Source organism: Selaginella moellendorffii, unplaced genomic scaffold, assembly GCF_000143415.4.
Source record: "Selaginella moellendorffii unplaced genomic scaffold, v1.0 SELMOscaffold_25, whole genome shotgun sequence".
In the NCBI taxonomy this organism is placed as follows: Eukaryota; Viridiplantae; Streptophyta; class Lycopodiopsida; order Selaginellales; family Selaginellaceae; genus Selaginella; species Selaginella moellendorffii.
Window position 1 is genome coordinate 680,859 of NW_003314286.1, and position 24,927 is coordinate 705,785.

At 46.8% G+C, this 24,927-nt stretch overlaps 7 protein-coding genes and 1 long non-coding RNA gene across 11 annotated transcripts; 2 read left to right on the forward strand and 6 right to left on the reverse strand.

The window, feature by feature from the left end:
- Positions 1-2,948: 2,948 nt before the first annotated feature.
- LOC9637213 (probable serine/threonine-protein kinase PBL11) lies at positions 2,949-4,497 on the reverse strand. Of its 2 annotated transcripts, XM_024679699.1 has the most exons (5): positions 4,389-4,455; positions 3,852-4,333; positions 3,535-3,804; positions 3,390-3,485; positions 2,949-3,335 (listed from the first exon to the last, which is right to left on the reverse strand). In XM_024679699.1, the coding sequence occupies exons 2-5, from the start codon at positions 4,224-4,226 to the stop codon at positions 2,970-2,972; spliced, it is 1,107 nt and encodes a 368-aa protein (XP_024535467.1). In that variant the 5' UTR covers positions 4,227-4,333; positions 4,389-4,455; the 3' UTR covers positions 2,949-2,969. The 2 variants fall into 2 exon arrangements, with proteins under 2 accessions (XP_024535467.1, XP_024535466.1); XM_024679698.1 differs by having other exon boundaries at positions 3,852-4,497.
- Positions 4,498-4,664: 167 nt separating this feature from the next.
- On the reverse strand, positions 4,665-6,349 carry LOC9637214 (mitochondrial uncoupling protein 1). The gene is made up of 9 exons (XM_002974707.2): positions 6,146-6,349; positions 5,810-6,028; positions 5,640-5,718; positions 5,437-5,570; positions 5,284-5,382; positions 5,130-5,231; positions 4,992-5,069; positions 4,848-4,934; positions 4,665-4,792 (listed from the first exon to the last, which is right to left on the reverse strand). The coding sequence occupies exons 1-9, from the start codon at positions 6,239-6,241 to the stop codon at positions 4,760-4,762; spliced, it is 927 nt and encodes a 308-aa protein (XP_002974753.2). The 5' UTR covers positions 6,242-6,349; the 3' UTR covers positions 4,665-4,759.
- Positions 6,350-6,393: 44 nt separating this feature from the next.
- Positions 6,394-7,952, reverse strand: LOC9637215 (hemK methyltransferase family member 2). Of its 2 annotated transcripts, none has more exons than XM_002974708.2 (3): positions 7,717-7,952; positions 7,537-7,664; positions 6,394-7,322 (listed from the first exon to the last, which is right to left on the reverse strand). In XM_002974708.2, exons 1-3 carry the CDS (start codon positions 7,718-7,720, stop codon positions 6,519-6,521), a joined length of 936 nt encoding a protein of 311 aa, XP_002974754.2. In that variant the 5' UTR covers positions 7,721-7,952; the 3' UTR covers positions 6,394-6,518. The 2 variants fall into 2 exon arrangements, with proteins under 2 accessions (XP_002974754.2, XP_024535469.1); XM_024679701.1 differs by having other exon boundaries at positions 7,537-7,661; positions 7,717-7,951.
- Positions 7,953-10,546: 2,594 nt separating this feature from the next.
- Positions 10,547-12,160, forward strand: LOC9637216 (pentatricopeptide repeat-containing protein At4g02750). Its single transcript, XM_002974509.2, has one exon. It carries the CDS (start codon positions 10,547-10,549, stop codon positions 12,158-12,160), a length of 1,614 nt encoding a protein of 537 aa, XP_002974555.2.
- Positions 12,161-12,164: 4 nt separating this feature from the next.
- Positions 12,165-13,926, reverse strand: LOC9636480 (tryptophan synthase beta chain 2). Its single transcript, XM_002974709.2, has 5 exons — positions 13,507-13,926; positions 13,232-13,448; positions 12,638-13,178; positions 12,494-12,592; positions 12,165-12,441 (listed from the first exon to the last, which is right to left on the reverse strand). The coding sequence occupies exons 1-5, from the start codon at positions 13,899-13,901 to the stop codon at positions 12,185-12,187; spliced, it is 1,509 nt and encodes a 502-aa protein (XP_002974755.2). The 5' UTR covers positions 13,902-13,926; the 3' UTR covers positions 12,165-12,184.
- Positions 13,927-18,897: 4,971 nt separating this feature from the next.
- LOC112347927 lies at positions 18,898-19,235 on the reverse strand. Its single transcript, XR_002992905.1, has 2 exons — positions 19,118-19,235; positions 18,898-19,075 (listed from the first exon to the last, which is right to left on the reverse strand). It is a non-coding gene; the product is annotated as an uncharacterized LOC112347927 (long non-coding RNA).
- A 1,059-nt stretch (positions 19,236-20,294) lies between these two features.
- LOC112347926 lies at positions 20,295-22,130 on the forward strand. 2 transcript variants are annotated; one of them, XR_002992904.1, is made up of 3 exons: positions 20,438-20,735; positions 20,820-21,801; positions 21,857-22,130. XR_002992904.1 is itself a non-coding variant. In XM_024679664.1 (2 exons), the coding sequence occupies exons 1-2, from the start codon at positions 20,463-20,465 to the stop codon at positions 21,240-21,242; spliced, it is 696 nt and encodes a 231-aa protein (XP_024535432.1). In that variant the 5' UTR covers positions 20,295-20,462; the 3' UTR covers positions 21,243-22,130. The 2 variants fall into 2 exon arrangements, 1 of the variants encoding a protein (XP_024535432.1); XM_024679664.1 differs by having other exon boundaries at positions 20,295-20,735; positions 20,820-22,130.
- Positions 22,131-22,503: 373 nt separating this feature from the next.
- LOC9637217 (DELTA-actitoxin-Afr1a) lies at positions 22,504-23,166 on the reverse strand. The gene has a single exon (XM_002974710.2). The coding sequence runs from the start codon at positions 23,164-23,166 to the stop codon at positions 22,504-22,506; it is 663 nt and encodes a 220-aa protein (XP_002974756.2).
- Between the last annotated feature and the right edge of the window lie 1,761 nt (positions 23,167-24,927).

Sequence of the window (24,927 nt, forward strand, 5' to 3'; positions counted from 1 at the left end):
CAATATAAAATTACAGTGATTGAGCCAAAGAAGAATCAATTGTTATAGTGTATAAGAAGCAATCTATTGAGTAATGAAGCACCTCACAAGGAGTTACTAGGTAACTTATGCTTCCATTGGTTCCTTGTTCTTACGTGCTAATTGAACATATACTTAAAGTAAATTGTAAAACACTAAATTGTATTATGCTTGGTCTGGTTTTATATGTGTCTAATTCAGGTATAGTTATACTAAAAGATATAATTACTGGAAAAATGTTTTCAATCTAAAACTAAATCTTAAATATAATTCTTATATATATATATCTTAGAAAAAGGTGTTATTTCATATTCTTGTAATGATGTTCTTGTTTATAACATTTTATTTGTAGATGATTGCAATAGATGATGACATTCTCAAGATCATTGTTCTAAAAAAAAATTATTCAAGTCTTTTTGTTATGTGGTTTTTAGAGGGATATAGTTTGCAAATTTTTTACAAGAAACACTTGCTGGAATTTATTCATGAAGAAGATGTTTAAGGGCTTCATTAAAACTATAGGGTGGATATTGAAAGTTATGCAACAAGGTTATGAGGTCACTTATCTAGTCAATGATTGCATAGCAAAAACCATTAGAACTAAATATACACCACCATAGCAATAGCTAATAAGATCTAGCTAAGACAATCCACTTTAAGATCATCTCACACCATTTATTCTACCTAATTTGGAATTTTCTTGGGTGGGACTTAGGGGAGTCTAGTGTTATGAAGATCTATGTCATTTGAGGATGATGAAAAGAAACTAGTAAAATATTTAGTAAAACTTTAAATTATGTTTCTGTGGCAAAACAAAATTACTATCTACAACAATAAATCAATATGGGGTAAAGCCTCGCAACTATAATTGTGGGCCCAAGGATGGATATGGTCAAGGGAATTTTTTTTTTATGTTAGTTTCGGCTAATTGCAAGTAGCACAGTTTTTGTGCTCATTTGTTGAGTAAGGTAAGACATAAATTTATATCCAATGACACTATATTAAGTTTAGAGAGAAAAAGATAACAAGTAATTCTCTAGCTCATGTCATCTCCATAATATTTAACTAAAAGCCAAATTACTCACCTCAAATCTCTCTCTCTTAGTCATACAAAATTGTGAGAAGGGTTTTTCAATTGTTTGCAAGTGCCAATTATGAAATTTTGGTATTGCTCCTTGAGTAGTTTAATTTAAATTAGTTTTGAGTTTGATCAGAAAAAAATTGAGAGCTTATTTATGTTATGAATGATATTGTGTTTTCTAAACAACTAATCAGATACTCTAGTGAATATGTGATTGCACATACTTACACTATATATTTATACATGTTTGGATTTATATTATTATTTTGAGTTGCATGTTAAATTATTATGCATACAATCACTTTTTGATTATTATATAAGCAATCGAAATGTGATTGTATATATAATATTTTTGTCATGAGATATGCCATAGGGCATAACACCTCAAATTGTCGTGCAAGACTAATGCCACATTAGCTCAAACATTATAACATAACCACAAATCTAGTGAGGGTTTTCTATTATGATTATCTCCTCTCATTTCATGTAGTTGTGGCTCATTTCTCACATTTGCAGCACGCCTTAATAAAAGTATAGTGCTTCAATCATTATCACAAGTGCCTCTCATTTCTATAAGTGTATTTACCCTAATCTACATTACAATTGATTGGCATAGAGGAGAGTGCAATTGATTGGATTGCAAAGCCAATATTTTCACAAGTAAATAGATCTTATTTCAATTGTGTTAAGGTATTAATTCTATTAATTTCTCACATTTTTAATCATGTGCTAAATTTTTTGGCATTGTAATGATTTGTTGTACAAAATGCTTTTCATGACACTCATCAAAGAAAAAGCCTAAAACACATAGCAGCAACCTTAGCTTATATGGCATCCAAAAGGTGCTCAAAATCTAATTTGCATGTTGAAAAATATTACACCCTTAAACCCTAAATGTAACCTTGCTAACTTGTTGAAGTTGAAATTTACATAGTGCAAAAAATTGTATACATGCCACTAATATGAATTTTGCCATACATATATGGTGAGCACTAATACATGCAAATACATAAAAAAAAATTGTATTAAAAAATATTATTTTATATATTACATATGTATGTTACAATAATTTAAGCATAGATGTGATTTTGTTTTATATATTTTGTAGCCTTACACAATTTTTTGCTAAGCCACTAACCCTAGGTACACCTCCCCCCAAAATTGTTATCACAAATTGCTTGCTATACGAATCACACAAAATGGATTTAAATAAAAAACACTTAATCAATACTAAAATATACTATAAATGAATACAAAACATATATATATATTCAGATATTTTGCAAAGATAACATTTAAATCAACAGATCATAACACAAGAAGGTGCCAAGCACAAGAAAAAAGGAAAAAGAAAATAAAAGAGAATCCATAAAAATATTAGGGTATCAAACTCTGTCATTCTTAAGTAATTTAGACAAAATAAGATATAATTATTAAGATGAAATATAACTATGTTCCATGTTTCCTCATAAAATTCACTGGAGTAAATTATATTATTAAACCAAACGAATAGCAGGCAATGAAGCCAAAGATGGAAATAGCCCTTATCCATGACAATTTCAAACTATTATACTCTGTATTCATCTTTCTACAAATTCAATCCTCAAATATTTTTCAAGCACAAACATGCATCATTAACTTATAATATAATCATGTCCCATAGAAAGTAGAAAATGAGTAGTATCAGCAAATCATATCTTATATCACGTCCAAAACTTTGATCTATAGATAATATAACAATAAAGATTAAGTGAAAGAAAATCAATATATCTTTGAGTATAATATATAAACTTGGTTAAACACCAAGTAAATTTATCATAATATTTTAAGAAAATAAAAAAATAATATATAAAATAAAAATGTAGAGTATTTATTTATTCAAATGTGTTTCCCATGTCTTTACTCTTCCTTCCAAGCTATGTAAAGGTTCCAACAGCGTCACGACCTGGTCCATACCCGGTCTGAGATGTGATTCCTTCCTTAAGCACTTGAGTGCTACAGCGGCCAGCCTTCTCATCGAGTTTAGCAGCTCTGGCTCGCTCCTCAGTTCCGAGTCCACCATCTCTTGTAACTTACTCTCCTCGCGCAACAGCCTGGGAATCCATCTTGTGGAGCCATCATTCCTTGCAAGCAGCCTCTTCATATTCTTGCTTCCAACGAGCAGCTCTAGCAGCACCAAGCCGAAGTCGGCAACATCCCTTTTGATGCACTCGTCCCATTTAGAAGAGTCCAAGGCCTGTCAAAATAAACAAGAACGAAAGCTATGGACAAAACTGACGGATTTCCTTACCTTTGGCCTATCCAAGCCCAGACCGTAGTCCGAAAGTTTGGCATTGAAATCCTTGTCAATCAACACACTCGCAGGAGTAAGGTCTGTGTAAACAACCTGCGAGATCAACGTTGAAATCTGAGACGTCAATATATACCTTGCTTGCCTGAAAGTAAGCTCTCTCGTGTAAATAAGCGAGACCTCTGGCCGCACCAAGAGCGATATTTACTCTCGTCGACCAGTCAAGAGGACGTATATACTGGCTCTTCGAGAGCAGGACGTTCAGGCCTCCATAGTCACAGTGCTCGAACACCAAAAGCCTCTCCAGCTGCCGGTCTTTGTGCTGTGCAGACGCACAGAACCCGATCAGTTTGCAAACGTTGGGATTTTGCATCCGTGCAATCCATTTCACCTTGGTGATCCAAGTTTCGAGATCCTGCAAAAACTTCTGACACAAAAGCTTAAATAGGAACTTTCAAGTACCTGAATACTGTCACGGAGCCTAAACACTGCAACTTCGATCTTCCTCTTTCCAATGTGACGACCATCCCGAATGTGCATGAGGCACTTGTACACTTTCCCAAAGACGCCTTCCCTGATGCAGCACCCGGAAGAGAATTCCTGGCAGGCCGAATAGAGCTCCTCAAATCTGAAGTACTTCAACTTCACTCCCCATATGTCGGGTGAAACCGGCAGCGAAGAAACGTTCGTTCTTGGCACTAGAGGAGGCACCAGGCAATCATCTTCCAACTCCTTTGGTGGGGGAGGAAGTGGCAGCGGCGTTCCTTTGAATGTCCCCTTCTCAACCAGCACATACAGCGGCTCCCACTTTGGAAGTGATTCGCAGGATCTTCTCATCGTGTTCTTCCCACCACCTTCCCATGGATTTCTTCCTGCCAGCGGTATTGAAAGTGTGTGTCTGTGAAGCGGACGAGTTGACGTTGGTGCGTGGATCCATCGGAGGCCTGGAAACACGGACACCTTTTGAGAACTTCTCATCAGTTCCAAGGATTTCAGGACCAACTCTGCTTCATCCTCAGTTTTCAATGAATGCCGATTCCTGTCCTTGTGAAACCAGAAGCAGCCCATTCCTGCATCTAGGAGAATGAGGCACCATCAGAAACAGAAAGGTTGAGTACCTCACTCGTAGGAGTTTGAGAACGTGGCACATAGCCTCGTGCACTGTGGTGGACCAGCGAGTTTACTAAAATTTCTTTCATGTTGCCTAACACGCTCTGAGAAAGAAAAAGAAAAAATCCCAAAAATCATGCCACAGTCCGGACGGTTTCAAAATAATAGTCCTGAAATATGTTCCCCATTATTTCATCAACAGAAAAGAAAAGAATAAAAGAATAAATTCCATGCACTGGTCATGAAAATAATAGAGCGAATCATTCCTTCTTTCCCAGAATCAAGCGCTTCGTCTACACAACAAGATCAGCAAATCAGCAGTTGACCAAAGAGACATGTTGGACAGACCTGTTCTAGAGTCAAAAACATCACCACGTTCCATGAGCCCAGCCGGACAAAATTTGGAACAAATCCTTTGTAAAACGCAGTCACACCCTACAAAACCACCACCACAGTCATGAGCTTGAAATCGAGATTGCGAGGAAACGTTACATCGTTTTGTAAAGTCTTTACAAAACAGTCGATAGTGCCCTTGTATTTGGAAGAATCTCCCATCATCCTCGATTTCACCTACAAAAGATAAAATGAATTTCTAGTTGGAATCACTGCTACATACCACATGCTACATACCACATCCACCGGAGATCCAACACAAACGGCAATAAATCCAGCTCCCAATCCGGACAATACGTGAGTTAAACTGTTGTCTGGAAGGCCAGCTTTTAAAAGTGACTGAAACGAACGTTATGGAGTTGGAAGCTCGTCGAAACTGACCGACACGAACCTGTTTTACTTGATCATAGCTAGCGAGCTCGGCCGCGTTGATGATAGCGTTACGGGCCACATTTGGACCCAGGCCAGTCCAAAGTTTTGCGAAACCTTCCTGTATGAGATGAAGAGTCCGACTTGGGATGAAAAGACAGTATGTTCGCCATACCTGTTTCACTATTTTACCATAAGCATCCATTGCTCCGGAGTACCGCCGAGGAACTCCGGGTGCCAGTTTTCCTTCGGCCTGTAGCCGAACCTTCACAAGATCAGTAGGATTCGCAACAGTTATGGCTAAAGCACCTGCCAAAAGAGATTAATCGTAAGCAAAGACACCAAAACCAAGGAACGAAACAGGCCAAAGTAGCAGACCTGTCGTGAGTCCCGCGGCAATTTTCTTGACCAAAGGCACGTCACCGGTGTGATCTTTTCCAACGTATAGCATTTTGACCTGCAGCAATCAGTCCATAGCTCATTAGAGATGAAAGAAAAAGAAGGAAAAAGAAAAAAAAAAGAGAGTAGAAGAGCCTCGATCAACTTACAGGCTCATAAAGCCCAATTCGAAGACCTCCAAACAAAACCTGGCGGTGCAAGCCAGGAACGATTCCTTTCCACAGCGCTCCGGCGCCCTCTTCCTTGGCAATAGTCGTCACGGTACCCAACAATCCCCTATACTTCAATCGCGAGGCATCGGCTCCCTCGGCAGCCTTCCCCTGGAGCTGGAGCCTCACCTTAGCAGTATCGATAGGAATGGTAGTGACCTACACAAGCAAGCTACTCGTCAATCCAGCCCAAATGCATCACTCCTATCACTAAATCCCGAAATAAACGCGACCCGATCGGCAGGGAGGAAGAGGAAGGGGGGAACAAGCACTGACCTCGGCGAAGCAGGCGCTAAAGGCACTGCACGCAAAGTTCTTGGCGATGAGCGACACTGCCGACGGCTGGTGCTGGAGCTTCTGATCTGCCGCCATGCCTGGAGCTGGAGGCGCCACAGCCGGATCTTCGCTCCCGATCGATCCGATCGGCTATGGCGCAGCACGCATTCAGCTGAAAAAGGCGAGAGGAGCCCTCACTCCCAAGGCAAAATATATATTCCCTAGCTTCCTTTTGTCACTTAAGCAAATCAAGCCAATTAGTTTAGATTAGCGCATTATGCTTAACACCACAAAGGAGAGAGCTTCTATACAAAATTTACATACAAAAGAAGGAGATCAACTCTTCTCCTTCCTCCTCCTTGGCTTGTTCTTGTCATTTCCAAAACGCGAGGCGAGAGATCTTCTGCGGCAAGCACATCAGCGGCGACGAGAAATTCGTGCTTGAGTCCATGGAGGGCGAGGAGGAGGAGGAACCCGCTGCCACCACGGACGAGGAAGACGAAGACGACGAACTCCCCTGTGAATTCCTCCTCCAAAACTTGAGGACGTGCAAGCTCTCCTCCTCGGTGTGGCGCTGCACCACGATCCGGGACGCGAACCCCTTGCTCTGCATTATCCGGCAGATCTCTCCCGGATTGTTGGCGGTGAGCGTGACCAGGTAGAAGCAGCCCCGGCTGGAGATGATCCCGTCCACCACGCCCAAGAGCCGGTCGATCACCACCCTGCCTCGATCACCCCCGGCCCAAGTCCCTGTGATCCCCGGAGCTCCAACTTCGTCCTCGGGTGTGGGGACGTATGGAGGATTGAAAACCAGCAGGTCTACGCTGCCGGCCAGCCGCCTCTCGAGGCCCGAGACGAGATCGGTGCGCACGACGTCCGCCGAGACGCCGTGCGCCTTGAGCGTCTCGAGCGTCGTCTCGGTGGCGGCCTGGTTGATATCTGTGGCAACGTATTGGGACGACTCAACTTCGTCGCGCAGCATCAAAGCCAGGGAGGAAATCACGTACCCACTGCCACAGCCAATCTCCATGCACAGCTTGGGCTGGAGCTCCGCAAGGTGGGAGCGGTCGGCGAGGAGCGCGTCCACCAGCGCGAAGGAGTCGTCGCAGGGCTCGTAGACGTCGGCGTGGCGGGCGACGAGGCGGATGTCGGCAGATTTTCTTCGCGGCGAGAGGACCTGGAGGAACGAGCACGAATCCGGTGAGACAAAGCACGTAGAAAACTCGAGCCTGACTGAAAGAAAGAGAAGACAATGCAAGACTCTAGATGCTCGCTCGGGAAAATGCGAAGGAAAGAAATCGTTTGAGAAGGAGAAGGAATGCCAGAGATCCAAAGGGAAAGAGCTCACAAGAAAATGCGAAAAACAACCAAACTGGAGGGGAAAGAATTACGTTGTTAGCGCTGTAGGTGTGGCGGAGCTGCTCGCGTAGCGACGGCGCCACACTGTCCATGCTCAGGACGCAATCCATGCTCCGCTTGTGAAAGAGCTGCTTGCGCGAGGTCGAAACCTCAGCTGCTGCTGGCATCAATCAGAGATTCGTCAAACGCACGCGGCAGAGCCAAAATCTCACCCATGATTGATTTCTTCACGCGACGCGCCCGGGGAGAAAAGATCCACAAATCAATCGCTCGCTCGCTCTCGCTAGCTCTCGCTAAGACCTAAGAGCAGAGCCCTAAAATCGTAAAACCGGGGATAAGGAGGAATCGTGCTCCTCGTTGCGGCAGATGTTCGCCTGTGCCGAGGCGATCCGAGATCGTCTTTCAGGGAAGAAGCTTCCTCGAAAAAGACCTTTTGAAAAGGGCAAAACGAACAAAGGAATCTAGGGCTCCTCAAAACATTTTTTAGGGTTCTTCGCTCGCAGAAGCTCCAAATTCGCGGGCTCTTCCAGCCACATTCCTCCGGCATCGCTTCTCAGGCACTCCGCCAGCAGCAGCTCATCGCCGTAGGCCATCCCGGGCAAGAGCAAGCAAGCGACGAGCCCAGATCTCACGGCCTGGTAGACTGCAAATTTGCTGCCGCCGCTCTCGCGCTGGATCATCGCCCACAGGCACTCGACGATCGCGCCTGCGAGATCATCCTCGCCCGGATCGCCACGATCCACACCCGCGCGCGCACTGCTCCTCCTCGCGAGCAGCCGCGTGAGCTGCTGGACGCCGTCGACGAAAACGATCCTCTGGAGCAGCCCCGGCTCCATGGCCAGGTTCTGGATCAACTTCACGAGGTTGTACCGCGCGGCCTCTCCCTGATCTTCGCGCGACAGTAGCTCCACCACCACCTTTAGATTCCGGCTGTGAGGCCCCGCGACTAGCATCCTCCCCTCTCTCGAGCAGCAGGAGATTTGGACGAGACGATTACTCGCCCAGGCCGCGTCCTCCATCGCCCCGGCGGTGATAGTTTCCATCAGCTCCTGGATCGCGGCGATAAGATTTCCTCCCTCGTCCTGGCGCTCGAGCGCCACCTTCAAATTCTCGCTAGCTTCACTGTCGCTGCGATCGATGAGGCCGAAGCTATAGCATCGCCCGAGCTCCACAATCGCGCTCGTGTAGTCCTTGGCGGCCGATTCTCGGTAGAGACACATCGCTTGCACGGCATTGGCTTGGATCCCTCCTGCTCCTCCACGCTCGTAGATCATTCCCAGCCGCCACAGCGCCTCTGGATCGCCCAACAACGCCGCCATCCTGTACCACGTCCGGGCCTCCAAGAACTTGTGCTCGCTTCCTCTCCAGTCCGCCATGAGATCGCCCATCCCGACCTGGATCTTGATCTTCGTGGCTTCGGAAAGAGCGCTAGAGTCTTGGATCCATTCCCTAAGAGCTCCGAGTGGAATCGTCCGCTGTTCCACCGCATTGCGCAGCAGCCAATTCTCTCCCAAGTAGTAGACCAGCGCCTCTAGCTCGTCGGCAGAGAGATCGGCAAGGAAAGATCCGCCAGTGTTCTTGGTGATCCTGCTTCGCGTCTCGAGGCCCCGGATCATCCCCAGAAAGTCGCAAATCTCCGAGAACTCGGGGCGCATTCGATCCTCTTCATGGCGGCACCTAGAGAGAAATTCGGCAATGTAGTCTGGAATTCCGCCTAGTCCATCGTCGCCACCCAAGATCTCGTAGCATACCATTGCGAAGTCGCGAACGTCGGCTTCCCTGGAGTACAAACTTCCACCGTTCTGATCGAAAACCATCCTCTTTGCCGAGCCTGTTCTTGAGGAAGTTCTTGCGATCCTCGAGAGGATCTTCGCGAGCCCGAAATCCGAGAGCTTGACGATGAAATCTCCAGTGCTGGAGAAGCTCACGAGAGCGTTCCTCGTCTTGAGGTTCGTGTGAATGATCCTGAGATCGTGCAAGCACCTCATCCCCCGGGCGATCTGGAGCATAATATCCAGCGATTGATCCAGGGAGAAGGGCCCCGGCTGTGAATCCTCACCTCGAGCTCGACCCCTCGCCTTCCCCGCGATCACGGCCGAGAGATTTGTGCTCATCAGCTCCATCACCAGCGAGCAGCCCTGGTCTCCCCGCGGCGCGATCCCCAGGACGCGCACCAGATTGGGATGGATTGCGTGGAAGAGCGGCGCAGCATTGCTTCCCAGATCGACCGGCAGCACCTTCTCCGCGAAGCTCTGCCGCAGCCATCGTGTTTGATAAACCCTAATGCCCTGACTATGGCCGATGGTTTTCCCGCGCTGGAGCTCCGCGGAATTGATCCTGTATGCTCCGGCCATCTCGCGCGGATCGAGCCGAGGGATGAGCGTTAGCGCCATCTGATGGAGCTGCTTGTTCTTCTCTCGATCTATCGTCTTGCACAAGACCTTGGATTTCTGGAGGATTTCTAGCCGATCGCGCCGCGACAGCTCCTCCAGCGATGATGCTCGCAGGCTGCCCAGAGTCTCCTCCATGTAACCAAGAAGGACCCCCTCGTCGGGTAGGATGCGAGTGAGCGCCAGGGATTTGCACAGATCTTCCACCGCGACTTCGAATTCCTGCTGGTTTTCTTCCTTGAGCAGGGCCTTCTCCAGCCACTGCGCCCTGGATCTGCCGCAGGAGGAGACGAGGTCGAGGCACTTGATCACGGCTGCCTTGACGATGCTTTGGAATCCTCCATAGCTCTGTTCTTCCACGAACCCTTCCACGAAACGAGCGAGGAATTTGCACTGCCATATCGCGATCTCCGAATTCTCGGCCGCAGACGCTATCCGCTCTACCAGATCCGCCAGCGGCCGCTGCTGATCGATTGAAAAATCTTGCGAATCCGCGGCATCGAAGCAGCTGCTACTGCTAGAAGAGATATCTCTCCTGGAATCCAAAGACATGGCGGAGAAAACTCCTCACCTTCGAAAGTCGCGATAGACCTCAAAGAATCCCTGTTGAGGCGGCGGACTGTGCCCCTCATCCATCGATCCGGCGCGTGGAATGCCGGCGGTCTTGGAGCTTTCCCTGGACGCATCCGAGAGAGAGCTCGCCGATCGCCTCAGAAGCGCCAAGAACACCGCGCAATGTCAGCTCCTCCATGCCCAGATCCTCGCGAGCCGGCGCCACCGTGACAGCCTCTTCCTCGCGAATGCGCTCATCCAGATCTACGGCAGATGCAACGAGGCCGGAAAATCAAAGCGCGTCTTCGATGGAATGGAACGCCATTGCTTCCTCACCTGGAAGCTCCTCCTCCAGGCATATGCCCTAAAGGGGCATCTGGACGATGCCAAGCGAACATTCGAAGCCATGCCCGAGAGAGATGCCGTGTGCCACAACATCATGATCACGGCCTATGGAAGAGCCGGCCAGCTGGAGCACGCCAAGCGTATGTTTGACACGTCGGTGGAGTGGAGCATCGTGACGTGGAATGCCCTGCTGGCAGCATATACCGAGAACCGGCATTTTGACCAGGCGGTGGAAATATACCGGATTATGCCCGCCGTGAGCATCGTCTCCGCGAACACGATGATGCATGGCTATGCCCTAGAGGGCCGGATCGAGGACGCTGCCGCGATCTTTGATCGAATGCCGGAGATCAGCATGGTTTCGTGGACGGAGCTCCTCGCACTCCATGCCCAGAGGGGGAATTTGCCGCGGGCGAGGAAGATCTTTGCACAGGTGCCCGAGTTGAATGTAGTGATGGCCACTGCGATGATCCAGGCGTGCGCGCAAAGCGGGGAATTGCGGCGAGCAGTGGCGATCTTTGAGAGGATGGGCGAGAGGAATCTTGTGGCGTGGACGGCGATGGTGTGCGCATTCGTCCAGGGCGGGGATTTGGCGTCGGCGAAAGCGCTGTTCGATTCAATGCCGGAGCACGACACCGCCTCGTGCAATGCAATGCTCCAGGCGCTAGTTTCCTTGGGATTTCTCGAGGAATGCAAGGGAATGTTTGATTCCATGGTCGATCGAAACGAAATCTCGTGGGCAGTGATGCTCGAGGCGTATGCCCAGACAGGGGATCTCCAGCAGGCGAAGCAGCTCTTCGATTCCATGCCCGATCAAACGCTAGTGGCACGGACCGCGATAATGGGTCTCTTTGCAGAGAAGGGACACTTGCGTCTGGCGAAGAAGATCTTTGACACGATGTTCTTGCGGGACACGATCGCTTGGAATGCTATGGTAGCTGCAAATGCCCGGAGCGGGCATGCTACCGCATCGCTGGATCTCTTCCACCGCATGGCCGTAGAGGGCTATAACCGCGAGGAGCTCGCGTTCGTCAGCGTTCTTGCGTCGTGCGCGCAAATGGGCGCGCTGGAGCGCGCGCGGGGCTACTTTGTGTCGATGGAATTCGACCACGGGCAAGCGCCTGAGCTGGAGCACTACTCGTGCATTGTGGATGTGCTCGCGAGGCTGGGCTACCTCCGCCAGGCGCGAGAGCTCCTCTCCACCATGCCCTTCGTGCCCAACGATTCGAGTTACAAGGCGGTGCTCAGCGCTTGCCGGATCCAACATAACGTCCGCCACGCGTCTGGGATCCTGCGCGAGTGCCACACCAACCACTGGGACACGGCGGCGCCGCTAGTCCTCTTCTCCAACGCCGCCAGGAGCCACTAACCGATCCATTGCCAAGCTTCTTGTTTACTGCTTGACAACGGGAATGGAGGCCATCGCTGCCGCGGCTTTCTCGTCGGAATAGTCGAGATCTTCGATCTCTCCACTCAGAAACTTCTCGTACGAGGCGAGATCAAAGTGGCCGTGGCCGCACAGTGCCATGACAATCACTTTGGCCTCGCCACTCTCTCGGCATCGCTCCGCTTCACGGATGGTAGCAGCGATCGCGTGTGTTGGCTCAGGTGCTGGAATTATTCCTTCGCTTCGAGCAAATTGTAGAGCTCCTGGACATACCAGTCTTTAGCCAGGAATACCAGTAAAAGAGCGATTTTCTACCTTGGAAGCATTCTTTCTGCGGTATAGCTATGGCCTCCATGAGCTTAAGATTGTAGAGGTGTGATATCAGCGGTGCCATTCCATGGTACCTCAATCCTCCTGAGAAACTGGAAAGTTACAAAAGTTGATAAACGCGAAACTTACCAGCGTGGATGGGATCTGGAATAAAGTCGTGCCCGAGCGTATGCATCTTCATCAGGGGCGTAAACCCGGCAGTGTCACCATAGTCGTAAGCGTACACTCCTCTTGTGAGTGATGGACAAGCCGCCGGCTCGACTGCTCGGATCACCGGATTCATCTTCCCTGCGAACTTCTCCCGAAGAAACGGGAAAGCCAAGCCTCCAAAGTTCGATCCGCCGCCAGTGCAACCGATGAGTATGTCCACGTCGGTCTCTCCGGCTTTGGCCAGCTGAAGCAAGCATTCCTCGCCGATCACCGTCTGGTGGAGAAGGACGTGATTGAGGACGCTCCCCAGTGCGTAGTGCGTGCTCGAGTCTTGGACAGCAACTTCCACGGCTTCAGAGATGGCAAGGCCCAGGCTCCCCGGACAGTTCGGATCCTCGGCTAGCATTTTGCGGCCCGTGGCGGTAATAGCCGACGGGGAGGGGTAAACTTTCGCTCCCCACGTCTCCATCATCGTCTTCCTGTGTGGCTTCTGGTCGTAAGATGCACGAACCTGCCATACCTGCAACGCAACTATATAGCTTCTTTCTCACTACGAACTTCAAGTGGCTATACCTCGCAGTCGAGATTGAAGATTGAGCAAGCAAAAGCCAGAGCGCTTCCCCACTGTCCAGCACCAGTTTCAGTGGTGAGACGCTTGATTCCTTCCTTGGCATTGTAAAACGCCTGTGGGACGGCCGTGTTCGGCTTGTGTGATCCCGCTGGACTCACACCCTCGTACTTGTAGTAAATCCTTGCAGGAGTTTCTAGCAACCGTTCTAGTCGCTTGGCCCTGGCATGCATAACAGTACAACTAAGCGATGAAGGAAAGGCTTCGAAAAAACTCAAACCTGAAGAGAGGCGTTGGCCTCCACAGCTTGTACACCTCGAGGACCTCGTCTGGAATGCCAATGTAGCGATCGCTGGACATCTCCTGGCGAATAAGTTCTTGGGGAAATAAAGCCCCCATGCCCTCTGCTTTCAACGGCTCCAAGCTTCTAGGATCCAGAGGAGGCGGTGGCGGCTGCGGCAAATCTGCGGTAATGTTGTACCATTTTGCTGGAAGATCCTTCTCATCCAGACTAACCTTTGTGTTGCTGCCACACCTTCTAACCGATAACAGCCTTCTCTTAGCAGCAAAATCATACAGCCGGAACTGGAGAACTCTATGGTGCATCGACGCAGCCGTGAGGTTAAACATCAGAAGGGCGCATTGCAACTGGTAAAAAAGCACCAAGACTTTCATAAAATGAAAACAAGAGTTTACCTGCGCTGTAATCTGAAAGAAATAAGAATATAATATGAGGTAAAATTGACACTATGGAGATCTTTAAGATTTCACTGTCGGCGACCTTCGAGCGTGCCTCCTGTTAAAACTCGTTCTGATTTGCAGCGTGGAGGTGGCCGAGCAAAAAATTTTGAAACGAAGAATTCTTTGGGAGTTCTTCGGGACGAGCCGGCCTTCAAAGAGAGAAAAATAAGAATTAAGGATCATAGCAATTTTAAAATTAACCATATGTTGAAAGAAAAACATCTATATACAAAAAGCCATTCTTGCGTGAAGGAGGCTTCTGGTTCTGTGTCGCAAACAGTCACTTAAATCGGGAAGCAATCAATATAGCTGTCCAGATCCATGTGTTTATCGAGGATTGCATTATATAGAAGTCTTGGCATTCAAAGACTCCTTTCCCACAACATGCTGGGCCTCCTTCTAGAGCTGTGTGATGCCGACAAGTGTGAAGTCCATAATTGCAAGTGCCTTGTGAATTTCCCCTCCAAAGAGAAATTGAAATCTGGGTCTGCCACATTAACGAGTGGGTCTGTCCGTCCATATGGATAATGATACGTTGGCTAACGTAAGCTCTCAGCAATGCAGTGGTTATTTCCACGGGCCTCTTGTCTATGGCCTCGGAAACTGCTGGCACCTTCTTTTCTCCATCAGGGAGGAGAGGATCCCCCCTGTCCATTTGCCGTTTCTTGGAGATGGGTGGCGGGTCTTGTGCCCATTCTTCAAACGAAAAGGGTGCGATACCTCCATGTAGTTGGAGAGTAGTGGTGTGGAAGCAGCTCAGAAAGTGGAGCTGAATAGACTGTTCCTCGGTCAAGAGCCTGTTCGTTAGCAAAGGTCCACATCTTGTGAGGTAGCTGTTGTAGTCCCACAGGAGGGTGTATGGGATATGAATGAGAGGGGCTGCAGCTGGCCCAAATGGTTCCTGCTGGGCATACCTTGTGTCTTGCCAGATTGCAAATCCTGCTGGTGCTGTGGGGGGTAGGGCAACGATCCATTTTAGTGCTTGTGTTGATATGGTCATTAATAGAATATGAACTCCCAGAGATCACATATTATCTATTGAAGAGAAGATGATTTATGTGTTTAAACCTTTGTCTATTATAACCTTATTTTCATATTTAACGTGACTAAACCTTAATTTATGAAATTCCATAGAGGTTTACTTTTATCTATAGTAATATGGTAACAACTAATAAAGTAATATTAATTTTGCTAACTCAAAGTGTAAATTTAAGTTGCTAATGTGTCTCACTCACAAGCCCAAATATAAATTTATGCAAATAATATATCTCCATTTAATGAGCCCAAGAAAAATATATACCTTATATTATAACTATAAAATACCAAATGTTATTATAACTATAGAAAATTATATCTCAATCCACAAATATAAAAGTAGTTCATACAAATATAGTATATGCCAAAATCCAATATGCATGCAAAACCATAAAAACTAAACATGTACCCATTCATATTATTGTATTCACCCTCTACATATACAATGAGACTAGTTGTTTAAACTTGATGGATAGTACTTGCTAAGATTAATCCTTTAATATCAAATATAACATACATGGTTTTTACCCTGAATTGGATTGTTCCACTAGTTAGTATATGAATGTAGAATAAAACATACACACTAATGGGGAAACAAAAAATGTCTCCAAGTTAGTCACTATACCCAATTTACCTATTATACATTTAAAGCCTTGCACTTTTGGCTTTACCCTAATCCCAAGAGTTAAGCAAAATATAAAAATGGTGCTATATTATCCCTAAAATTTTCATCTTTTACTACAATGTTTTGTCACAAATGTGTCTATGAGTATCAAAAGTTACCTATCAACAAATTCTTTCAGATAATCTTCTATTATTGCAATGATAGTAATAAATCAATATTGTTAGTTCCCTTTGTTAGTTTGTTTTGTTTAGTAGCATTTAGATGAACATAAAAAAGAAGCTCTTAAATGTCTATTTAACTGAATATATTTAGTGTTTGTTAGTTCTTATATACTCTATTTTGCATAAGCTTAATAAAAACCTTTGCATAATAAACACTTATTGCTATATGATAGTTTACTATATCTATTAAAACCTTTACTATCATGCCTTGTATGTTAATCACATTTCACTCTCATTAGCAATTTATAAAATGTGTCTAGATTTGTTATTTATGAAATATAAAAATTGTGTTAAACACAACTTTGAATCATTGAATATTTTTCAATATTAAGAAAACTAAATAAAAATAAAGAATAATATTATTCTAAAATGTTATGAGTGCTTGGAATAAGGAAAGGGAATACAGAAAATGTGCATATCAATTAACCCAAAAACCATAGTTTATATACAAGAGCGAGTAATCTAGATTGAAAGCAATTAAATGGCTACCAAAATCCCACTATGCTAATATTAATATACAGCATTGTAGCCATACACTTGGACCTCACATCATCCCCTTCTCTCGGAATAATGGAAGACCATCAGAGTTCTCTTGTAGATGGGCCGGGATTGAAAGGAACATCAAGAGGAGGTATCAATGGATTTGTATGTGGTATTAACTACTCTTAATCCTTTAGTATGAAGCATTTTAACCACTACATATGCACAATCTTTTGAGGATCGGCTTATTAGATGTCATGCCAAACCTCATAAACTTGCAGTCCAATTTGCTGCAACACCTGATACAATCCTTTCCACTGAGCAAGGAGCTCTTTAGATAAACCACATACCGTAAAGTGGGGAAAATGGACTAACACCAAATCATCCACTTTGTACTTTGCAGGTGGATGATAATAAGAGTTGTAGCGTTGTTGTTATCCCACATGTACGCGGCCTAAGTGTTCAATAGATTCTACTCGAACAAGTGGAAGAATGCTCGTCAGATAGTGATCCTATGACCTAGCATCGACAGTTCGTAGCAATCACAAAGGTAAACCCAACTCCGTTGGTAACATTGGATCATGACTATATAAAAGATTATATAGTGAAGCATCAACAGAAAAAAAAATCCCTGTAACATATGCATACCGAAGAGACGGCAAATAACCATCGTAATCCAAATGCTGAAAGTTCACATACATCGCGATCATTCCTTTAAATGTCCAAACAAGTGTTTCCGATTTGCCAACTTACCTCATCTATCCGTCCAACACTGCCTTGGTTTTTGCTAAGTTCCCTCACCAAGGTTCCTGCGTATGGTACCAGCTCTTACTTGGTCCTACTTGGTTTCAGCTACTCACTGCACAAGCAACGGAGTGTTAGCCATCCATCCATGGATTCCCAAATCTCTCCCAATCTCCCTCCCTGGGTTAGACTGGACTTAAGGTTCGGCTACACTCCCCACAAGCACAAGCAACCAAGCACACCAAGCTTCCAGGTTCCTAACATCCCTTGGTACCACAAGACTTGATCATAGGACCCTCTAAATACCAAGTCTTGGGTGCAACACTTGCTTCAGAACGCCGGGGCGAAACACTGTGGCCTAACGGCCCGAAATGGGTTTTTTTTTCCCCCCCCCCCCCCCCCCCCCCTTTTTTTTTCCGAAAGGGAGGGTCCAACCCTTTGGGAGGGGGGGGGCTTAATGACCCCCTGGGTCCCAAAGGGGGGCCCCCCCCCATTGGGTTGGGGGCCCCCCCAGTCGTTTTCCTTTTTGGGGGGGGGGGTTTTTTTGGGCCCCTCCCTGGGAGGGCCCCCCGGGCCCCACCCCCTTTTTTGTTTTTTCCCCCCAAGGGCTTTTAATTCCCATTCCCACCTTAAATTAATTTGGGAACCCCCCCGGGAGGGTTCCTTAAAAACGGGTTCCGGGCCCCCCCTATCCTTTTTATATTTTGGGAACCCACCCCCCCCCCCCCCCCCCCCCCCCTAGGAGACGCACGCTTTGGGCTTTCACCCCTTGACCCGTATTAGTACTCAGACTCAGTCTCTGGCTCGATCTCGGACTCAATCTCGGATCCGACTTCGGATTCGGTCTCGGACTCGGTCTCGGACCCGATCTCGGACCCGATCTTGGACCCGACCTTGGACTCAACCTCGGACTCGGTCTTGGACCCGATTTCGGATCTCAGACTCTGTCTCAAACTCAGTCTCGAACTCGGTCTCCGAGTCGGCCTCGGACTCTATTTCGGAATCTATCTCGAACTCGGTCTCCGAGTCGGTCTTGGACTCGATCTCAGACTCGGTCCCATCCGATGAACTCTTTATCATTTTGGTCATGCTTTTGGGGATCCTTTAGCCTACGACACCTCAGGGAGTTGGTTCCTTACAACAAACCATTCCACCAAACCGTCTAATTATGGATGATTAACACTCATGAAAGTGTGGCATATCCCCAACCGAAATGTCAAAACATAGAATGCCTCAACCATAAATGTAGAACTATTATCTGAAAGAATCCGCTCCGGAGGAAGCATCCAATAGTAATTGCAAAGGCACTAGCCAGAGCACCAATTTCCACCCAATGAGTCAAGTAGTCAAAAGTAACAATAACATACTCATTGCTAGCAGTTGATCGTGAAAAAGGTTCTATAAGATCAAATGTTACCAACTCAAATAGATGGGAAATTGTAATTAACTTTAATTATCCTTTTGAAGTACGAGAGGGAGTATTATGAACTTAATACCAAACGCAGTTACACACATACTAGATAACATCACGTCGCATTTTTGGCCAATAAAAAGTCTTATTCAACTTCTCAGTCATATAATAATGTTTTATATGCCCACCTAGAATAAAAGAATTATGGTGCAAATGCAATGGTCACAAAGATTAAAATACACATTTAAAATGCTCTTTGCCCAGCCTGCCGGAAGGTGTGCCCTTGTTGCGGCCGAGTTTTTCATGATTCTTCTCCACGCCGTCCTTTCTAAATTCTCTGTTTAATCTATTCTTAGATTAAGAGATAGAATGTCTTCTGCTAACGCAGCAGGAAATTCTTGGGACTCTGGGGGCTGGGAGAAACTTCTCCAAAAGTTCACGGGACAGAATTTCTCCACTTGGAAAACAAAAGTACAGCTTATCCTTTTGGCCAAGGACTGCTGGCCTATAATGGATGGAACGACTCAACATCCGGCTGCTGCGGATGTAACCCAACGGCTCGACTGGGACTCCAAGAATCGAAAAGCGCTCTCTGTCATCGGGTTAGGTCTTGGGGATGAATCCTTGATCTTACCAAAACAGCCCACCAGAACTGGACATCCCTTACACAAATCTTCGCTGCCAAAGCTGCCAATGCTAAGGTGGTGCTAACACAAAGGTTCTTCACGATGAGAATGCAACCTGATGACACTATGGCCACTTACATTGGAAAGTTTAAAGCGATGGTCACCGAGCTGAAGGACGCGGAAGCGGCAATCACCATTGATCAAGCTAAGGCATTCCTTCTGAGCTCTGTCTCCCCTGATCTCCAACCTTTCGCATTGATGCTCTCGGCTGTGCCTGGAAAGGACTTGGACTCGCTCTACTCGGACCTGATCGAGGAAGAACGCAAGCAGAACGAGTGGAGACAAAAGCGCCCTCTCAGGCTGCTCGGGTGGAGCAGGCCTTGTTCATGGGAAAGCAATCGGGTGGGAAGAAACGAGATGGCCCTGTTCGAGGACAAAAGAGCCCTTCTCCCAGCCCTGGATTTGCAACAGATAAAAAACGCAAGGGCCCATGTAATTACTGCGGCAGAGCTGGCCACGTGGAGCGTGAATGCCGGATCAAGAAAGCCGCAGAGAAAGCTTGCACTGAAAGAAGCTCTTCTTCACGCCAACCTGACACGATGTTGATGATGACGCTCACTGCATCTTCATCCACTGTGTCCAAAGCTGAAGTGCTCTGGATGGATTCTGGAGCCTCGATGCACCTCACACCATTGAAGAGAGCTTTTCACAAGTACTGGCCATTGGAGCAGGAGAAGCAAGTCTTTGTAGGAGACAAACGCCCCTTAACAGTGGAAGGACAAGGAACGGTCATCATAAAGTTGGAGAGTGGAGCTGAGAAGCTCGTGAACTAGGTCTACTATGTACCAGAAGCAGGACAGACAGTGTTCTCAGTTGGTGTAGCAGCAGATCAAGGCTTCTCAACACTCTTCAACGCAGACGGATGCACATCCTTGACGAGACTGGCCATCCAGTAGCTTTTGGTAGACGAGCTGAGACTCTCTACAAGCTCAATGTTCAGTTGATCCTCTCAACTCACGAGCAGGGGCATTTGCTTGCAATTTGCCCCAGCTCTTGGATTGCCAGCTCTGGCACGCTTGGCTAGGGCATGCCAATTCTCACGACATCCAACTATTTGTTAGCCACAAGCTTGCTGATGACTTTACCCTCACCGGTGCCGGCCAACTAGGAGTACGTGAGACGTGCCAACAGGGGAAGCAGCCAAGACTACCCTTTCCACGCAGAAGTCCAGAAGATGGCGCCTCAGGATTTCTTCAGCTGGTACACACGGATGTGTGCCATGTGCCAGAAGCAACTCTCAGTCACAAGCGGTACTTCGTTTCGTTCATTGCACGCTATGCGGTGGCTGTTCTCATGGCACACAAGGGAGAGGTCTACCATCACTTCCAGGTCTACAAAAGCTGGGCACAAAATGCCACTGGCTGTACCATCCAGACACTACGCTCAGATGGCGGCGGTGAGTATAGGAGCAATGAGTTTCTGGCATTTCTTGCTCAGGCTGGAATCCACCACGAGTACACCGCAGCCCACACCTCGCAGCAGAATGGGGTCAGGAGACACCGCATCGCTCATGGCGTCTTGCAGCATGCTCTAGGCGCTGCTACCACTGATGGTGACCATGAACCAGTAAGTGTGGATCCATCCTCTAGTGGGTGTTGATCTTTTCGGGATGCGTGACCGGCTACAGATCTCTGACCAAAGTTTCTCCAGCTTGAAGGAGGAGCAGGTTTGGTGTCGGACATCGAGGAGGACAGGCAGCTTCTATGGATTCACCGAGCGCCTGAACAGGACACTTATGGACTGTGTACGCTGCCTTCTCCAGCACGCTGGCATGCCCAAGGTGTTTTGGGGAGAGGCACTCAACACCTCCTGCCAGATCGCCTCCTTCGGGCGCTCCTTCAGCAACTCCTCCTGGCTCTGCATCGGCTGGATTGTCTGGCGCTGGGTGGAGATGTGGAACGTCGTCCAAAATCTCAGAAAGATCCCCCAGAGATGGTGAAGAAACAGGAGGGAGTCTCAGGGTATCTCGATAAAGATGAGCTTCATCAAACACCACATCTCGGCTCACCACCAGTTTCCTGCGCTGCCAGTTATAGAGTCGATAGGCTTTTACCTGGGTGTGATAGCCCATGAAGATGCATTTCTCGCTCTTGGGATCCAGCTTCCGCCGCTGAACATCGGGGATGTGGGCGTAGGCTATGCAACCAAACACCCTCAAGTGACCTAATTTGGGGCGCTTCCCTGTCCATACTTGAAATGGCACCTGTCCTGTGGAACGTGTTGGCAGCCGGTTCCGGAGATACATTGCTGCCCCAGGCGGCTCTACACGGACCAGAAGCTGAGCACTGGCAGGCAGCTATGCAGGAGGAGTATGATTCTCTCCAGAAAAACAACACTTGGTCGCTGGTTGAACTTCCAGCTCGCAGAAAGCTCGTCTCATCCAAGTGGTTGTTTAAGAAAAAGTACAACGCTGATGGAAGCATTGAGCGCTACAAGGCGAGATTTGTGGCACGCGGATTTTCTCAAGTTCATGGGCTGGACTACTCGGAGACTTACAGCCCTGTGGTGAAACTCACAACCATTCATATGCTACTAATCTTAGCTGCAGAATTGGATCTCGAGCTCCATCAACGGGCATGGTCAAGCTATTGTGTGACAACCAGTCTGCAATAGCTTTGACCAAGAACTCCAGGTTCCACTCTCGTACTAAACACATTGAGCTGCGCTTCCATTTTATACGAGAGCAGATCCAGAGAGGAATGATCGAGCTGGAGTTCTGCCCGACAAACTCCATGCTAGCGGACGTGCTAACAAAACCACTTCCTCGTGTTAAACATGAAGTCTTCACGAAGGCTCTTGGGCTGACTTTAGACGTTGGCCTTGAGGAGTGTGGGAGTGAACAAGACCACGTCAGCACACAGCCACGTGAGCGATCCAGACGCCGCCACGGATCGTCACGATAAACCCATACATTTAACCATGTATCAACCGTCATAATAATAACACAACACCGTTTCATAATACAACAGCGTGCTCTCGAGCTCTCAAGTTTTCCCCTCTTCTTACTGAAGGTGGAGTTTGGTAGTCACTACCATCACAGCATACATCGCGGAAGCTGGCTCTTATGGCATCCAGGTTCCTTATCCTTTTCGTAATTCATTCAATGCCTTGCAGGACGTGGGTGCCTCACTCATCAAGTCCGTCAATGGATGCTTCTACAACGTCGTTGGCTTCCCAATCCACTGGTGAGTAGTCTCCACGCCTCCTCCCCTTGCGTAGATGTCTCATGAGCAAAATAAACTACCTAATAAAATATTATATATTATACTTAGTTAATACAATATTTTTTAATTTTTTTTGTAGCTGATATTTTCCTCTTTCTCTTCAAAATATTTTAGTGTAGTGTTATATCCAGAACTGGAGTGCCAGAGTGTCCCATAGACCCCTCAAACTTCCGTCCATTAGTAACGCGAGAGACAAAGTTGCTATCACCCTTAATCGCAGAATTTGTGTAATAGAGTTCGTTGAACAAGCTGCTTGAGGGGGAAACTCTCCCATTTCGCAATTCAAAGTTCCACCAGTTGGAATATAAGTTGTAGTCAAACGGGACACTCCACATGATTGCGGCAGTTCGATTTTGGGCTGAAAGATAATATGTGATAACCCCAGCAGTGCCTCTTGCCACAGGACCAGTTGTCTTGCGAGCTCCAAAGCCGAGTGTGAATTTATCAGGAATAGCACCAGGGAGTCCATTGTCAGCTGTTCCAGAAAAGAAATACACACCTATAGCTGTGAGCTGATGGCCAGTATTGTTGGCAAACGAAATTACAATCTTGCGTTCTACTGAACCCAGCGCATTCAGGATGCTGTTGATAGCCGCAGCTCCAAGCTTCAGTCCTGCCACCACGACTGCAGTTACAGCCATTACACCTTTTTCTTCATTAGCAATAGACTTCTCTTCTTCGTGAGTGACCACAGAGCTCTCTTCTGCAGCCATTTCGTCACTGGCTTGCTCTACATCCATCTCACCCTTTCCTTGATTACACCTCCCAGCCATATCACGTTACACTAGGATCTATTCTTCCTTCACACACTTCTGCACACACGTATAGAGGGAGGGAAGTAAGCAAATACTGACTTCCTCTATAAATGATCCAGATGGCTACAAAACGATGACATGTACATTTGTTGCCAGCTGGTGACAAGTCAGCTGATGAGGTTCACATGGGTTCATACACACGTACGGTTGTTGCCAGCTGGTGACAAATACAGACATGTCCGCTGATGAAGCCCACATGGTCTTTGTGGATTTCGTGACACACGTACGGTTGCTGCCAGCTGGTAACAAATACAGACATGGCCTTTTGTGGTCAGCTGATGAAGCCCACATGTTCTTTGTGTGTTTCGTGACACACGTACATTTGTTGCCAGCTGGCGACAAATACAGACATGTCCATTGTGGTCAGCTGATGAAGCCGACATTTGTGGGGTTGGTGAACATGTAGACCAATGTCATTAGTATGGAAAGTTGCCATCAGCATGCCAACAAAATAGTTTCCATTTTAGATATGGTTTTTTAAATACAATATGATTTGTGTACATGTTCCAACATGATTTTTTTAAGCATACTTATGAAACTGGAACAGAATATCAATATTATATGAATCTCTGAAGCCTGTTATGAAATTATAAATTAATCTAGTTTTTAATCAGCTAAATAACATATGTCACTGTTTCATTTGCGGCATTCTACAGTTCACCCATTGTACAGGTAGAGATTGGTTATTCCCTTTTATATATACACACACATATGTATTTAAAAAACCATATGTATATATATACATACATACATATATATATATGTGTGTGTATATATATATATTGTCGCGAATGTGATTTTGGGTATCGAAAGTTACTTGTCGGCCAGTCCTTACAGATACTCTTTCCTTACTGCCACGATGGCAAGAGGTCGGTATTGCTAAGCCCATTATCAGTCTCCACTTAAGCTAGTTGAGAAATTGGTCTTTGCATGTGCACTTGACCAGATGAGCATAAGGAAGGAATTCCTAAATGTCTATTTAGTCAAGGATACTTGACTTGGTTAGAGAAATTCATTCGTTGACTTGCATTTGTTAGTGTTGGGAACCCCCGTGATATTAAGTTTGGTCCCTCAATATCGCTAGATGATAGCTTACTGTGTCTGCCAAACACCCTCGTTATCATGCCCTTTGTGTTGGTCTCATTTCGGTCCCAAATGCTAATTATGGAAAGTGTCTAAATTTGCTCATTTGGCATATCTACGGAATGTAGAGATTATCCTGAACACAATGGTGTTCGTCCCGTGTCCAAATTTACAATTTAGTGTCATTCCATATTTAGTAAGTTTTAAATTTGTCCCAGAAACTAACTCTTGGTACTAAAGGAGGCTTAGGGTGAAAGCCCAAAGCATGTGTTCCTCAAGGGGGGGGAGAGGGGGGGGGGGGGATATGAGGGGTTCCAAATGTATAATAGAGATAGTGGGTAAGTCGGGCATGGCGGACCAACCTGAGGCATAGTCTAGCTCCCGCTTGCGTGCCTGTCCTTGTTTTGCATCCGGCTTGGGTCTAAGCCCAAGTTCCATTCCATGCTAGCTAGTGGAGTACCCATATCCTTGCGTTAGGCCACTGGTATGCTGAAATAGCGCCAGACTCTATTTAGCCCCGTTTTGCGTGCTAATCCTGGCATTAGGATGCTGGTTGCTCTAGGACTGTTCCAAGTCGCTCCGAGCTCATGTCCCTTCGCTCCTTGGGCTATATGTTTGGGAGTTGCTCCGTGGTCC

Excerpts from the sequence above, each read along its gene's own strand:
- LOC9637213 (XM_024679698.1), bottom strand. The coding sequence starts at position 4,457 with ATGGGCTGCTTCTGGTTTCACAAGGACAGGAATCGGCATTCATTGAAA. Across the intron at positions 3,486-3,534 it reads ACGAGAGAGCTTACTTTCAG|GTTGTTTACACAGACCTTAC; the intron begins GCAAGCAAGGTA and ends TTGATCTCGCAG. Across the intron at positions 3,336-3,389 it reads TGGGCTTGGATAGGCCAAAG|GCCTTGGACTCTTCTAAATG; the intron begins GTAAGGAAATCC and ends TTATTTTGACAG.
- LOC9637214 (XM_002974707.2), bottom strand. The coding sequence starts at position 6,241 with ATGGCGGCAGATCAGAAGCTCCAGCACCAGCCGTCGGCAGTGTCGCTC. Across the intron at positions 5,232-5,283 it reads GCTATGATCAAGTAAAACAG|TCACTTTTAAAAGCTGGCCT; the intron begins GTTCGTGTCGGT and ends CGTTCGTTTCAG. Across the intron at positions 5,070-5,129 it reads TTGGATCTCCGGTGGATGTG|GTGAAATCGAGGATGATGGG; the intron begins GTATGTAGCATG and ends TATCTTTTGTAG.
- LOC9637215 (XM_002974708.2), bottom strand. Across the intron at positions 7,323-7,536 it reads ACACCTACAGCGCTAACAAC|GTCCTCTCGCCGCGAAGAAA; the intron begins GTAATTCTTTCC and ends TCGTTCCTCCAG.
- LOC9637216 (XM_002974509.2), top strand. The coding sequence starts at position 10,547 with ATGCCGGCGGTCTTGGAGCTTTCCCTGGACGCATCCGAGAGAGAGCTC.
- LOC9636480 (XM_002974709.2), bottom strand. The coding sequence starts at position 13,901 with ATGAAAGTCTTGGTGCTTTTTTACCAGTTGCAATGCGCCCTTCTGATG. Across the intron at positions 13,449-13,506 it reads AGGCCAACGCCTCTCTTCAG|GGCCAAGCGACTAGAACGGT; the intron begins GTTTGAGTTTTT and ends TATGCATGCCAG. Across the intron at positions 12,442-12,493 it reads GCAGAAAGAATGCTTCCAAG|GAGCTCTACAATTTGCTCGA; the intron begins GTAGAAAATCGC and ends TGGTATGTCCAG.
- LOC112347926 (XM_024679664.1), top strand. The coding sequence starts at position 20,463 with ATGGCACACAAGGGAGAGGTCTACCATCACTTCCAGGTCTACAAAAGC. Across the intron at positions 20,736-20,819 it reads CTGATGGTGACCATGAACCA|CTTGAAGGAGGAGCAGGTTT; the intron begins GTAAGTGTGGAT and ends AAGTTTCTCCAG.
- LOC9637217 (XM_002974710.2), bottom strand. The coding sequence starts at position 23,166 with ATGGCTGGGAGGTGTAATCAAGGAAAGGGTGAGATGGATGTAGAGCAA.